Source organism: Bubalus kerabau, chromosome 23, assembly GCF_029407905.1.
Source record: "Bubalus kerabau isolate K-KA32 ecotype Philippines breed swamp buffalo chromosome 23, PCC_UOA_SB_1v2, whole genome shotgun sequence".
NCBI lineage: Eukaryota > Metazoa > Chordata > Mammalia > Artiodactyla > Bovidae > Bubalus > Bubalus kerabau.
Window position 1 is genome coordinate 20445074 of NC_073646.1, and position 15268 is coordinate 20460341.

The 15268-nt window shown below is 37.9% G+C and overlaps 1 protein-coding gene across 1 annotated transcript in view; it reads left to right on the forward strand.

Annotated features, from left to right (window-relative positions):
- Window positions 1-15268, forward strand: part of LOC129637639 (phospholipid-transporting ATPase ABCA3-like) — a 181601-nt gene that overhangs the window by 35754 nt on the left and 130579 nt on the right. Inside the window, exon 5 of the mRNA XM_055561866.1 lies at window positions 4582-4728. Coding sequence (XP_055417841.1) covers window positions 4582-4728 — 147 coding nt within the window. The remainder of the gene's footprint in view (window positions 1-4581; window positions 4729-15268) is intronic.

Here is a 15268-nt window from a genome sequence, read left to right on the forward strand (position 1 = left end):
ATAGCTTCATATAGTGAGTTGGGAAGTATTTCCTCCTTTTCAATTTTCCAGAAGAGATTTTGTACATGTATTATTTTGTATCTAATTACTTGAGGAATTTTCCTGAGATCTTTTTTGTAATTTATTTCTAACTTAACTCTGATTATGGTCAAAGAAAGACACTTTGTATGACTTCAATTCTTATAAATGTGTTGATTCTTACTTGTTTCAGTCAATCATTTGTCTAAATAAATTTTATAAGTACTTGAAAATAATGTGTAATCTGCTCCTGTTAAGTGAATTAATACAAAAATGTCAATTAAGACAAGTTAGTTGTTAGCTCTTCAAGTATTCTATATCCTTACTGATTCTACATATTCTAACAATTATTGAGAGCAAAGTATCAAAGTCTTTGAAAATAACTGCATTTTTCTATTTCTGTTTGTAGTTCTATTGATTGTTGCCTCATGTATTTTGAATTTGGTTATTGGGTATATAAACATTTAGTAATATTATGTCCTCTTGAAAGGCTGATCTCATTATGATTATAAAATGACATTCTTATCTTTGGCAATATTTTTTCTCTCTTAAATCTACTCTAATTGTTTATGTAACCACACCACTTATCTTTTATTATTATTATTGAATTCTGTTTTACTATAACACTAAGACTTTCAGGTTATTGGTTTTAATTTTCAAATCAAAATATTTTCTGAACATTTGTATAATTTATTGTATTTGAATAGAACATCAACTAGGCAATATCCATGTGTTTCTAAAACCACATTTTTGAGGTTTGATTAACATCCAAAAAGCTAATTATCCTACTTAAATGTCACCTGATTAATATACATGTATACTATGGGAGCTTCCCAGGTGACATTAGAGGTAAAGAACCCACCTGCCAATGCAGGAGACATGAGATGCACATTTGATCCTTGGCTTGGGACGATCCCCTTGAGGAGGGCGTGGCAACTCACTCCAGTATTCTTGCCTGGAAAACCCTATGGACAGAGAAGCCTACCTGCTGCAGTCCATGGGGTCACAAAGAGTCAGACACGACCGAAGTGACTTAGCACACATGTATAAATGTACATGTCAGTTCAGTTCAGTTCAGTCACTCAGTCTTGTCCAACTCTTTGCAACCCCATGGACTGCAGCACACCAGGCTTCCCTGTCCATCACAAACTCCCGGAGCTTGCTAAAACTCATGTCCATCAAGTCAGTGATGCTATCCAACCATCTCATCCTATGTCTCTTCTTTTTAATACGCTGTCTAGATTGGTCACAGCTTTTCTTCCAAGGAGCAAGCTTCGTTTAATTTCATGTCTTCGGTCACCATCTGCAGTGACTTTGGAGCCCCCAAAAATAAAGTTTGTCACTGTTTCCATTGTTTCCCCATCTATTTGCCATGAAGTGATGGGACCGGATGCCATGATCTTCGTTTTTTAAATGTTGAGTTTTAAGCCAGATTTTTCACTCACCTCTTTCACTTTAATAAAGAGGCTTTTTAGTTTCTCTTCACTTTATGCCATAAAAGAGCTGTCATCTACATATCTGAGGTATTGATATTTCTCCTTGTAATCTTGATTCCAGTTTGTGCTTCATCCATCCTGACATTTCACATGATGTACTCTTCATATAAGTTAAATCAGCAGGGTGTCAATATACAGTCTTGACGTACTCCTTTCCCAATTTGGAACCAGTTGATTGTTCCATGTCCGGTTCTAACTGTTGCTTCTTGACCTACACACAGGTTTCTCAGGAGGAAGGTAAGGTGGTCTGGTATTCCCATCTGTTGAAGAATTTTCCACATTTTATTTTGATCTACACAGTCAAAGGCTTTGGCATAATCAATAAAGCAGGAGTAGATGTTTTTCTGGTATTCTCTAGGTTTTTCAATGATCCAGTGGATGTTGGAAATTTGATCTCTAGTTCCTCTGCCTTTTGGTAATGCTAGCATGTGAGATGAATGCAACTGTGTGATCATTTGAACATTCTTTGACATTGCCTTTCTTTGGGATTGAAATGAAAACTGATCTTTTCCAGTCCTGTGACCACTGCTGAGTTTTGCAAATCTGCTGACATATGGAGTGCAGCACTCTCACAGCATCATCTTTTAGGATTTGAAATCCTAAAACAACAATCCTTCCAATGAATATTCAGAGTTGACTTCCTTTAGAATTGACTGATTTGATCTCCTTGCTGTCCAAGGGACTCTCAAGAACTTTCTCCAGCACCACAGTTCAAAAGCATCAATTCTTCAGTGCTCAGCCTTCTTTGTGATTCAACTCTCACATCCATATATGACTACTGGAAAAACCATAGCTTTGACTATACAAGACTTTGTGGCAAAGTGATGTCTCTGCTGTTTATTATGCTGTCTAGATTTCTCATAGCTTTTCTTTCAAGAAGCAAGCATCTTTTAGTTTTGTGGCTGCAGTCACTGTCCGCAGGGATTTTGAAGCCCAAGAAAATAAAGTCTTTCACTGTTTCCACTTCTATTTGCCATGAAATGATGGGACTGGATGCCATGATCTTAGTTTTTTGAATGTTGAGTCTTTAGCAGATTTTTCACTCTCATCTTTCACCTTCACCAAGAGGCTCTAGTTCCTCTTCATTTTCTGCCATTAGTGTGGTATTATCTGCATATCTGAGGTTATTGATATTTCTCCAGTGGTCTTGACTCCAGCTTGTGTTTCATCCAGTCCAGCATTTCACATGATGTATCCTGCATATAAGTTAAATAAGCAAAGTGACAATATACAGCTTTGATGTACTCCTTTCCCAATTGTGATCAGTCCATTGTTCCACGTCCAGTTGTAACTGTTGCTTCTTGACCTTGATACAGGTTTCTCAGGAGACAGGTAAGGTGATCTGGTAGTCCCATCTCTTGAAGAATTTTCCAAAGTTTGTTGTGATCGACACAGTCAAAGGCTTTAGTGTAGTCAATGAAGCAGAAGTAGATGTTTTTCTGGAATTCTCTTGTTTCTTCTATAATCCAGTGGATGTTGACAATTTGATCTCTGGTTCCTCTGCCTTTTCTAAACCCAGCTTGTGCATCAGGAAGTTCTCAGTTCATATACTTTTGAAGCCTAGCTTGAAGGATTTTGAACATTATCTTGCTATCATGTGAAATGAGTGCAATTGTGTGGTAGTTTGAACTTTCTTTGACATTTCCCTTGTTTGGGATTGGAAGGAAAACCAACCTTTTCCAGTCCTGTGGCCACTTCTGAGTTTTCCAAATTTGCTGGCATATTGAAGGCAGCACTTTCACAGCATCATCTTTTAGGATTTGAAATAGCTCAACTGGAATTCCATCACCTCCACTATCTTTGTTCATAGTGATGCTTCCTAAGGCCCACTTAACTTTTCACTCCAAGATGTCTGGCTCTAGGTGAGTGATCACACCATCATGGTTATATGGGTCATTAAGATGTTTTTTGTATAGTTCTGTATATTCTTGCCACCTCTTAATATCTTCTGCTTCTGTTAGGTCCATACCATTTCTGTCCTTTATTGTGCCCATCTGTGCATGAAATGTTCCCTTGGTATCTCTAATTTTCTTGAATTGGAGGATAATTGCTCTACAATATTGTGTTGGCTTTTGCCATACATCAATCTCTTCTATGTGGATATTTTTCAGGAGTAAATACCGTAGTACTATGCAGTCTATGGTTGGTTGAATCAGTTGATGTGCAGGAAGCACAGATACGGAAGACCAACTATAAATTATATGTTAATTAACCCCCATGTTGTTCAAAAGTCAACTATAGTAGGAATTTTCAAAAGACACTTCTGAAAGTTTGTCAAGCATGTTTTATAAAGGATCAAATAAATATTTTAGGCTCCATGATCCACATAGAGTGTCTGTCACATATTCTGTTTTATATTTTTTACCAAGTCTTTAAAAGTATAAAAAACTGTTCCTAGTTTGTTTGTTTGTTTGTTTTTGCCATACAAAAGCAGATAATGGACCATATTTGAGCTGCTGTTTGGAATCATAAGAATTTCTGGACATGCTTTTGAAGTGAAGTGAAAGTCGTTCAGTCATGTCCAACTCTGTGTGACCCCATGGACTATACAGTCCATGGAATTCTCCAAGCCAGAATACTGGAGTGGGTAGCCTTTCCCCTTTCCAGGGGATCTTCCCAACTTAGGGATCAAACCCAGGTCTTCCACATTGCAGACAGATTCTTTACCAGCTGAGCCATCAGGTTTTTATCAATAAATAAACTTCTGGCTGAAATCATGGCATCAACTTTTCCAATCATTGGTGGCAGTTTCTGTGAGCTTTCCTAGATCCTGCTACAGTTTATTAAACCCATAATTACAATATGATGTTCTTTATACATAAAGTATAAAAAAGTCTCCATTTTCCTTACCAAGTGTAAATAGATATACATACCACCAAGACTTCATATTTATTTTGGCTAGTATACAAACTCAATGCACCTACATGTATTGTTCCTTGTTCACAGTATCATCTTCTTTATACAATATGAGTTTGATGATATGATGTTTCTTCTAAGGATAGGATATAAGCATCTTTCATAAGTGATAAGTGACAAATATCAAGTTATTCTTTTCTTTATTCCACAGGAATTAGGTGACAAAGTAGTAATAAACAATATGTCTTTGAATTTATATAAAGGGCAGATCACTATTCTCCTAGGACAAAATGGGGCAGGAAAAACCACAGCCTTGTCTATTCTCACAGGTATGTATTTGGCTCTATCCAAAGCAGCAGTCAGGTTCCTTCTAAACTATAAATCAATCAACAACTTTTAGTGTTAAAGTATGTTGTCATTTCAGTGTTGTAGTTATTATTACAGTTTCAATTATTTAGAACCAAGATGCTCACATGATATAATACATTAATTTAATCAATTAAAAATGTGCCAGCTCTTTTTCTAGGAATAGATATAACAGTGGTGATTTCAAAGTTGTTACATTCAGTTTTATACTCTGGTAGAGATACAGACAAAAATGTGAAACATACAACACACCATAAATGAAAAGGAAGATGTAGAATCCAAAAGAATGACACCTAACCTGTTTTGGGCATGATGAATGGGGTAGTGACATCAATATGAGGCAAATAAGAGATATAAAGAGCTATGAAGAAAAGCAAAGAAGAATATTATATAAGCAAAGACTAGAAAACTGAAGAGCAGGGAACAGACATATGACTAGACTAGGAAAGGAATGTAAATAATGGCAAAAGACGAAGATGGATGAATAATCAAAAAGTCAAATCATAAAAGAATTGGGGGAAGCCATCCATTAAAGTTCAGAATTTATTCTGAGAGCAATGAAAGGTCATGAAAGGATATTTTATGAAGGTTTATACTTTAGAAATATTGCATTCACTAAAAAGAAAGAATGGATAAAGAATACTAGGGACCATTAGAACAATGAACTCTATGTTGAGTATAAGTCCTAGAGGCTAGAGCAGGGCTGAGCCTAGTACTCAAGATAAAAACAGCCTCTGTTTGTTACAAAAGTGATGTCAGAATTAACAAGAGGGGCAGACACTACTCATAGTCTCTGCTGTTTTGCGTATTTGAACTGACTCCCTCTATGTCTGTTAAAACTTTTCTTAAAAGAATGACTGCCTAGCTAACACAAGGTCATGATTCAAGTTATCATTACCTTCATGATAATATTAATATATGTATAATATATATAGTTAATATGCTTTACATAATTTGTCCTGGAATACACACCATACTTTATTTTTCTTTTTTTATGGTTAGAACATTTTCTTTACAAAATATTATTTTAGTTTCAGTCATATGACATAGTGATTCAGTGTTTTTATACATTATGAAGTGGTCATCACAATAATTCTAGTAACCACAGATCACCATACAAAGTTATTGCAGTATTGCTGATTATATTCCTTATGCTTTACACTTAGCTTCGTACCCTCTAATGGATCATATTGTTACAAATGGAAAGATAGGTATAAATATAGATACATGTATCACATCTTATCTATTCATCTCTCAGTGGCTATGTGCTTCCATATCTTGTGTGTGCTAGTCACTCAGTCTTGTCCAACTCTTTGTGACTCCATAGACTGTAGTCCAACAGGCTCCTGTTGTCCATGGAATTCTCCAGGCAAGAATACTGGAGTGGGTTGCCATTCCCTTCTCTAGGGGATCTTCCTGACCCAGGGATCAAACCCTGGTCTCCCGCATGACAGGCAGATTCCTTACCATCAGAGCTACCAGGGAAGCTTCCATATATTAGATATTGTAATTAGGATTCCACATTTTCTCTGCCAAGGGCATGGATTCAGTCCCTGGTTGGAGAATTAAGATCCTGCAAGCTGCAAGGTGTGGCCCAAAAAATGCTACAGTGAACATGGGGAAGCATATATATCTTTGGATTTAGTGTTTTCATTGTCTTTGGATAAATGTGCAGAGGTAGAATCACTGGATTATATAATAGTTCTGTTTTTAATTTTTTGAGGAGCCACCATAATGTTTCATAGTGGTTGTACCAATTATATTTCCACCAAGAGTGCATAAGTTTTTCCTTTTCTACATCTTCACCAAAACTTATTTCTTCTCTTTTATTTCTTCTGACAGAAGTGAGGTTCCATGCTTTACATGTTACTTAAAAACACTTGTCATACACTTTCCCATCTACACTGGGAATGCCTAATGTAGGCATCACAGTTCAGTTCTTATTATGAATAGCATTTCAATAGGTGAGAGTCAACTGGCACCTATTGAAATCCTATTCATACACAAGATGCAGATCAAAAGCAACCGTCCAGTGAAAACATGGCAGAGGAAGTATCTCCAACCTTCAGTCCCTTCACAAACTAAACTGATGAAGAAATACAGAATGTCAACACCAATTTTACAGAGCTCTGGAAGCAGGCGAAGCCTTATAGCAATAAAGCGATACCAAATAAAGAGAAAGGTAAATTGGATGATAGGTGAGAGTGACACAGCAATTTTGGAAGCTTCAGGCCCTGTTCATCCCAGAGAAACTAGGATCACAACAACATACAGGGACGAAATACCTTTCTGAGAATTCTAGAAACCAGTTTGGAAGCTACAGCACACAAACGACTACTTAGTGAGTACCATAAAGCATATGAAGTTTGTGTCATTTTCTCACCTAATCTGTCCCTCCAAATGGTACGGCAGAGTCAGAAGGAATCTTCACAATGCCTAAATTTTACCTTGGGACAAAAGGGGAAAGCTAGGATTTCCATTTAGTGATCTTGCTCGTCTGGGGCTGCCTTTGAGATTGGTTTCTATCTTGCCTAATGGAGTACTTGTGGGAGAGGCAGTGTGGTATGGATGCAGTTTGGAATCCACAGGAAAAAAACAGGCCAGCTTGAGGCACTTTAAAGTGCTTAAAAGCCACAGAAAATTTGCAGTTCTGCAGACAGGGAGCAAGATAGGACAGGAAAAGAAATTCAATAGAAACTGAAACCAAAAACTCCAAGCTGCTTAAGAAAATTAATACAGTTAGAAACAGATACTGATGGCTGCAATCACCATCCACAGTGATTTCGGAGCCCAAGGGAAAAAATCTGTCGTTGCTTCCACTTTTCCCCCTTCTATTTGCCATGAAGTGATGGAACCGGATGTCATCATCTTGGTTTTTGAATGTTGAGTTTCAGTCCCGCTTTTTTCACTCTCCTCTTTCACCCTCATCAAGAGGCTCTTTAGTTCCTCTTCACTTGCTGCCGTTAGTGTGATATCATCTTCATATCTGATGTTGATATTTCTCCCAGAAATCTTGATTCTAGCTTATGATTCATCCAGCCCAGCATTTCTCATGATGTGCTCTGCATATAAAAGTTAAACAAGCAGGATGACAATATACAGCCTTGTCGTACTCCTTTCCCAATTTTGAACCAGTCAGTTGCTCCATGTCTGATTCAAACTGTTGCTTCTTGACCTGCATACAGGTTTCTCAGGAGACAGGTAAGGTGGTCTGGTATTCCTATCTGTTTAAGAATTTCCCACAGTTTGTCATGATCCACACTCTCAAAGGCTTTAGCGTAGTCAATGAAGCAGAAGGAGATGTTTTTCTGGAATTCCCTTGCTTTCTCTAGGATCCAACAAATGTTGGCAATTCGACCTCTGCTTCCTCTGCCTTTTCTAAACCCAGCTTGTACATCTGAAAGTTTTTTATTCATATATTGCTGAAGCCTAGCTTGACAGATGTTGAGCATCACCTTATTAGGATGTGAGAGGAGCACAACTGTATGGTAATTTGAACAATCTTTGGCATTGCCTTTCTTTGGGATTGGAATGAAAACTGACCTTTTTCAGTCCTGAGGCCACTTCTGAGTTTCCCAGACTTGCTGATACATTGAGTGCAGCATCTTTTAGGATTTTAAATAGCTCAGGTGGAATTCCATCACCTCTACTAGCTTTGTTCACAGTAGTGCTTTCTAAGGCCCACTTGAATTCACACTCCAGAATGCCCGGCTCTAAGTGAGAGACTACACCCTCATGGTTATCCATTAGGACCTTTTTTACATAGTACTTCTGTGTATTTTTGCCACCCCTTCTTAATCTTGTCTGTTTCTGTTAGGTCCTTACTGTTTCTGTCCTTTACTGTGCCCATCCTTACATGAAATGTCCTTTTGATATTTCCAATTTTCTTGAAGATAACTCTAGTCTTTCCCATTCTATCATTTTATTCTATTTCTTTGCACTGTTCACTTAAGAAGGCCTTCTTATCTTTCCTTGCTATTCTTTGGAACTCTGCTTTCAGTTGGGTATATCTTTCCCTTTCTCCCTTGCCTTTTGCTTCCTTCTTTCCTTAGCTAGTCTTTTGGACTCTGCGGGAGAGGGCGAGGGTGGGATGATTTGGGAGAATGGCACTGAAACATGTATATTATCATGTGTGAAACGGATCACCAGTCCAGGTTCAATGCATGGGACAGGGTGCTTGGGGCTGGTGCACTGGGATGACCCAGAAGGGTGGGATGGGGATGGAGGTGGGAGGGGGGGTCAGGATGAGGAATACATGTACACCCATGGCTGATTCATGCAATGCATGGCAAAACTACTACAATATTGTAAAGTAATTAGCCTCCAATTAAAATTTATATTTAAAAATTAATTAATTAATTAAAAACTAAAACCAGCAAAAAATAAATAATGTTAAAAAATAAATAAAACATGATATTGTGCTAAATGCAAATAAATAAGTAAATAAATGCCCCCCCCCCCCGCAAAAAAAAAAGAAAAGAAAAGCCTCTTCAGACAACCTGCTTCACATCTTGCATTTCTTTTTCTTTGGGATGGTTTTGGTCACTGTCTCCTGTACAATGTTACTAACCTCCATCCATAGTTCTTTAGGCACTCTGTCTACCAGGTCTAATCCCTTGAATCTATTCATCATCTACACTGTATGTGGGGGTTTAATTTAGGCCTAATTATCTTCTTGATTTCTTCAATTTAAGCCCTGAATTTTGCAATAAGGAACTCATGATCTGAGCCACAGTCAGCTCCAGGTCTTGTTGCTGATGGTATAGAGCATTTCTTACTTCCACTGCAGAGAACGTAATCAGTCTGTTTTGGTATTGATCATCTGGTGATGTCCATGTGTACAGTTGTCTCTTGGATTGCTGGAAGAGGGTGTTTGCTATGACCAGTGTGTTCTTTTGACAAAACTGTTAGCCTTTGCTCTGCTTCATTTTGTACTACAAAGCCAAACTTGTCTATTATACCGGGTATCTCTTGACTTCTGCTTTTGCATTCCAATCCCCTATGATGACAAGGACATCTTTTTGTTCTAGAAGATGTTGTAGGTCTTCATAGAACAGGTCAACATCAGCTTTTTCTGCATCAGTGTTTTGGGAATAGACTTCGAGTACTGTGATGTTGAATGGTTTGCCTTAGAACAATCCGAGATCATTCTGTCATTTTAAAGGTTGCACCCAGGTATTGTATTTTGAACACTTTTGTTGACTATGAGGGCTACTCCATTTCTTCTAAGCGATTCTTGCACACTGTTCAGTTCAGTTCAGTCGCTCAGTCATGTCCGACTCTTTGCGACCCCATGAATCACAGCATGCCAGGCCTCCCTGTCCATCACCAACTCCCGGAGTTCACCCAAACTCATGTGCATCGAGTCGGTGACTCCATCCAGCCATCTCATCCTCTGTCGTCCCCTTCTCCTCCTGCCTTCAATCCCTCCCAGCATTAGGGTCTTTTCCAATATGTCAACTCTTCACATGAGGTATTGGAGTTTCAGTTTCAGCATCAGTCCTTCCAATGAACACTGAGGACTGGTCTCCTTTAGGATAGACTGGTTGGATCTCCCTGCAGTCCAAGGGACTCTCAAGAGTCTTCTCCAACACCACAGTTCAAAAGCATCAATTCTTTGGCACTCAGCCTTCTCCACAGTCCAACTCTCACATCCATACATGACCACTGGAAAAACCATAGCCTTGACTAGATGGATCTTTGTTAGCAAAGTAATATCTTTGCTTTTTAATATGCTATCTAGATTGGTCATAACTTTCCTTCCAAGGAGTAAGCGTCTTTTAATTTCATGGCTGCAATCACCATCTGCAGTGATTTTGAAGCCCCCAAAAATAAAGTCTGACACTGTTTCCACTGTTTCCCCATCTATTTCCCATGAAGTGATGGGACCAGATGCCATGATCTTAGTTTTTTGAATGTTGAGCACAATGTAGTAGATAAAATAGTCATCTGAATTAAATTTGCCCATTCCCGTCCATTTTAGTTCACTGATGTGGATGTTTACTCTTGCCATCTCCTGCTTGACCTTGTCCAATTTACTTTGATTCATGGACCTAACATTCCAGTTTCCTGTGCAATACTGTTCTTCACAGGATCAGACTTTGCTTTCACCACCAGACACATCTACAACTTAGCAGCATTTCTGCTTTGGCATATCCACTTCATTCTCTCTGGAGCTATTAGTAATTGCCCTCTGCCCTTCCCTGGGAGCATACTGGACACCTTCCAACCTGGGGAGATGGGGATAAGGGGATCATCTTCCAGTGTCATATCCTTTTGCCATTTTACACTGTTCTTGGGGTTCTCCCGGCAAGAATACTGGAGTGGGTTACCATTTCCTCCTCCAGTTGACCACATTTTGTTAGAACTCTTCACTATGACCTGTCTGTCATGGGTAGCCCTGCATGGCATGACTCATAGCTTCATTGAGCTACACAAGCCCCTTCACCACAAGAAGGCTGCGATCCAAGTGCTGTGTACTGCTAACCTAAAGAAATGAAAAGGACTTATGAGAGAACACTGTGAACAATCATATGCTAACAGGTTAAATAATCAAAATAAAATGGACAAATTCCTAGAAACATATGAATTACCTAAACAGATTCATGAAGGAATAGAAAATGGAACAAAACTATAACAAGTAAAGCACTTGAGTCAGTAATAAAAAGCCTTCTGTATTTATTTGCTAGGGCTACCATAAAAAAATACCATAGATGGGGTGAATTAAAAAACAGAAATTTATTTTTCCTCACAGTTCTAGAGACTGGAAGTCCAAGTTTAAGGTATTAACAGGTTTGATTTCTTTTTCTTTTTTTTTTCCTGAGGCTTTTTCCTTGGCTTATAGAAGGCCATCTTCTCCTGCGTCTTCACGTGGTCTTCCTTTTGTTCACAGCTGTGTCCTAATTCTTATTATAAGGATGCCAGTCATATTGGATTAGAGCCCACCGATATAACTTCATTTTATCTTAACTACCTCTTTAAAGGCCTTATATTGAAATATGCATTCTGAGGTACTAGGGGTTAAGACTTTAACAGATGAATTTGTAGGGATACAATTTCACCTACAACACCTCCCAGCAAAGAAAAGTCCAATTCAATGACGGCACTGTTGAATTCTACCAAACATTTAAAGAATTAATATCAAGCTTTCTCAAACTTCCAAGAATAATAGAAGAGGAACACTTTCTATTCTATTTGGCCACCATTTCTGTCCTATGAGGCCAATTACCCTCCAGTCAAAGCCAGATAAAGACCTCACAGGAAAAGAAAGTACAGATAAATATTCCTTCTGAATATAGTTTTTTTAAAAATCATCAACAATATACAAGAGCACATTAAAAGTATATAAATCACGATCAAGTGGATTTTTCCCAAGAATGCAGCAATGTTTCAACATAAGAAAGTCAGTCAGTGTGATCACTACTGTATGTTAATAATACAACAAAACCTACATGGCCATCTTAAGTATGCAAGAAAAAACATTTGATCAAATCAACAAAATTTCTTGTCAAAAACAAAACAAAACATTCAGAAAATGGAGTAGAAGGAATTTCCTCGACATAATATCTATTAAAAAACACAACTAAAGTTATACGCAATGGTGAAAGTCTGAAATCAGCTTTCCTCTTAATATTACAAACTAAGCAAGGATATCTTCTGTCCCCACTACTACTCAACATTGTATGGAAATTTCTAAGCAATTAGGCAAGAAAAAGAGAAAAGCTATCCAAATTGGAAAATTAAACTAAATTATCCCTATTCACAGATAGCATGATACTGTATATGGAAAGCCCAAAGAATCCACAAAAGTCTACTAGAGCTAATAAATGAATTTTGTAAAGTTACAGGTTATAAGATTAACACAAAAAACTATTTCTATATACCATAAGTGAACAATTTGAAATGGAAAATATAGCATCCAAAAGGATAGAATACATAGTAATAAATTTAACCAAGAAAATGAAAGACTTGTACACACAAATGACAAAATAATCAGTTCAGTTCAGTTCAGTCGCTCAGTCATGTCCGACTCTTTGCAACCCTGTGGACTGCCACGTGCCAGGCTTCCCTGTCCATCAACTCCCAGAGCTTGCTCAAATTCGTGTCCATTGAGTCAGTGATGCCACCCAACCATATCATCCTCTATTGTCCCCTTCTCCTCCTGCCTTCAATATTTTCCAGCATCAGGGTCTTTTCCAATGAGTCAGTTTGCATCAGGTGGCCAAATTATTGAAGCTTCAACTTCAGCATCAGTCCTTCCAATAAATATACAAGATTGATTTCTTTGTGGATTGACTGGTTTGATCTCTTTGCAGTCCAAGGGACTCTCAAGAGTCTTCTCCAACACTACTCTGCACCTCAAAATATTACTGAAAGAAAAAAAGTTAAGACCTAAGTTAATGGAAATATTTCATATGTTCATGGATCAGAACATTTAAAATTGTCAATATTACCAAAAGCAATCTAACAATTCAACAAGTCTTTATAAAAATTCCAACTGCCTTTTTTGCAGAATTGGAAAAACTGATCCTACAATTTATATGGAATTACAAAGGTCACCAAAAAAATCTTTAAAAATAAGAATAAACTTGATGTCAAAATTCCAGATTATAAAACTCTGAAGCTACATTAATCACAAAAGTCAAAACAATGTGTTGCTGGCCGAAGGATAAACAAATAGACCAATGAAATAAAATTGAGAGACCAGAAATAAACCCATACATCTATGACCAATTTATTTTTTCAATTCTAAAGACTTGATTTATTTCTAGATTTTCTTTGAGACATTGACATTAATTTAGTGAATCCCTTGTGTTTTCTCATACAAATACAATTTTGCTAAAAGGAACACATTCTTTTTTTCTGGGTTTATTGGGATATACCTGACATATAACATTGTGTAAGTTTAAGGTATACAACATGTTGATTTGATATACTTTTATATTGTAAAATCATTACCATTGTAGCATCAGCTAACACCTCCATCACATGCTATAATTACCTTTTATGAGCTGGGAACATTTAAGATCTACTGTATAGCAGCTTTCCAGTATGTAATACAGTATTGTTAACCATATTACAATTCTGTGTATTAGATCCCCACAATTTATTCACCTTCTGACTTGAAGTTTGTATCCTTTGACATCTCCCCCTCTTTCCTATAGGAGAATTTACAAGGTCTCCCTTGTCCCTGCCGCCTTGGGGAAAGGGTGTTGCTGGCAAACAGCTGTTCCTTGTACCCACTCTTAATGTCTCCAGACTTGTTTTCTGCTCACCTGGAGTACTGGAACTTCTCCTTTGGAAACTTAAGCTTTCATAAAGGCTCTCTCTTTTGTGGGTTACTGCCTAAGTCAGGGTTTTCTAGATGCTACCAGATGCCAGCCAATAGGGGTTGAAGGAGTTTTCACCACCACTATTGAGATCTGACTCAATACTGACTCAAATCTGACTGCCTTTTACCTGATATCCAGGTGGGCAAGACTCCTCCCATATCCCTTGGCACATGGTGCTGGATGCCATAGCTCCCACAGAGGCATGTTTTTCCCCATATTTTAAAGGTTTTATTTTGTACTGGGGTATAACTGATGAACAGTGTGGTGATAGTTTCAGGTGAACTGTGAAGGGACTCAGCCACACATACACATTTTCACTCACCCCAGACTCGCCTCCCAACCAGGCTACCATATCATATTGAGCAGAGTTCCATGTGCTATAGGGTAGGTCCTTGTTGGTTATCCACTTTAAATATAGCAGTGTGTACAGGCAACCGTTAAGTTCATTCTCTAAGTCTTTGAGTCCACAGATGGACTTTTGTTCATGGATAAATGCCAATCTTGTTATTGTGGAGTATGTGTGTCCTCAGTCGTGTCTGACGTTTGTGATGCTATGGACTGTAGCCCACCAGGCTCCTCTGTCCATGGGATTTTCCAGGAAACAATATAGGAGTGAGTTGCCCTTTCCTACTCCAGGGGATCTTCCCAACTCAGGGATCAAACCTGTGTCTTTTGTGTCTCCTCCACTGGCAAGCGGACTCTACCACTGCACCACCTGGGAAGCCCTACTGTTGAGTAGGAGGATAAAAATGAGAGATATCTTATGTCACTATGATGCTGACATCATTCCACCTATCCTTTTTTAAAAGCTGGATAATATTCTATTGTGTGTATATACCACATTTTCTGTATCCACTTATCTGTAGGTGGATATTTAGGTTCTGAATCTTGGCTATTATACATAATACTGCAATGAATATAGCAGTGAAATATCTAATCTAAGAATCTCTTCAATATTTTAATCTTAGTGCTTTTTGATAAATAGAAGTGAGACTGCTGGGTAATATGGTAGTTCTATTTTTAAATCTTTGAGGAATTTTCATATTATTTTCCACAGTGGCTACACCATTTTACATTTTCACCAATACTGTACAATGGTTCAAATTACTCCACATCCTCCCTAACACTTGCTATACTTTGTTTCAACAATGGCCATCCTAACAGATGTGAGATGCTATCATATTGTGGTTTTGATTTACA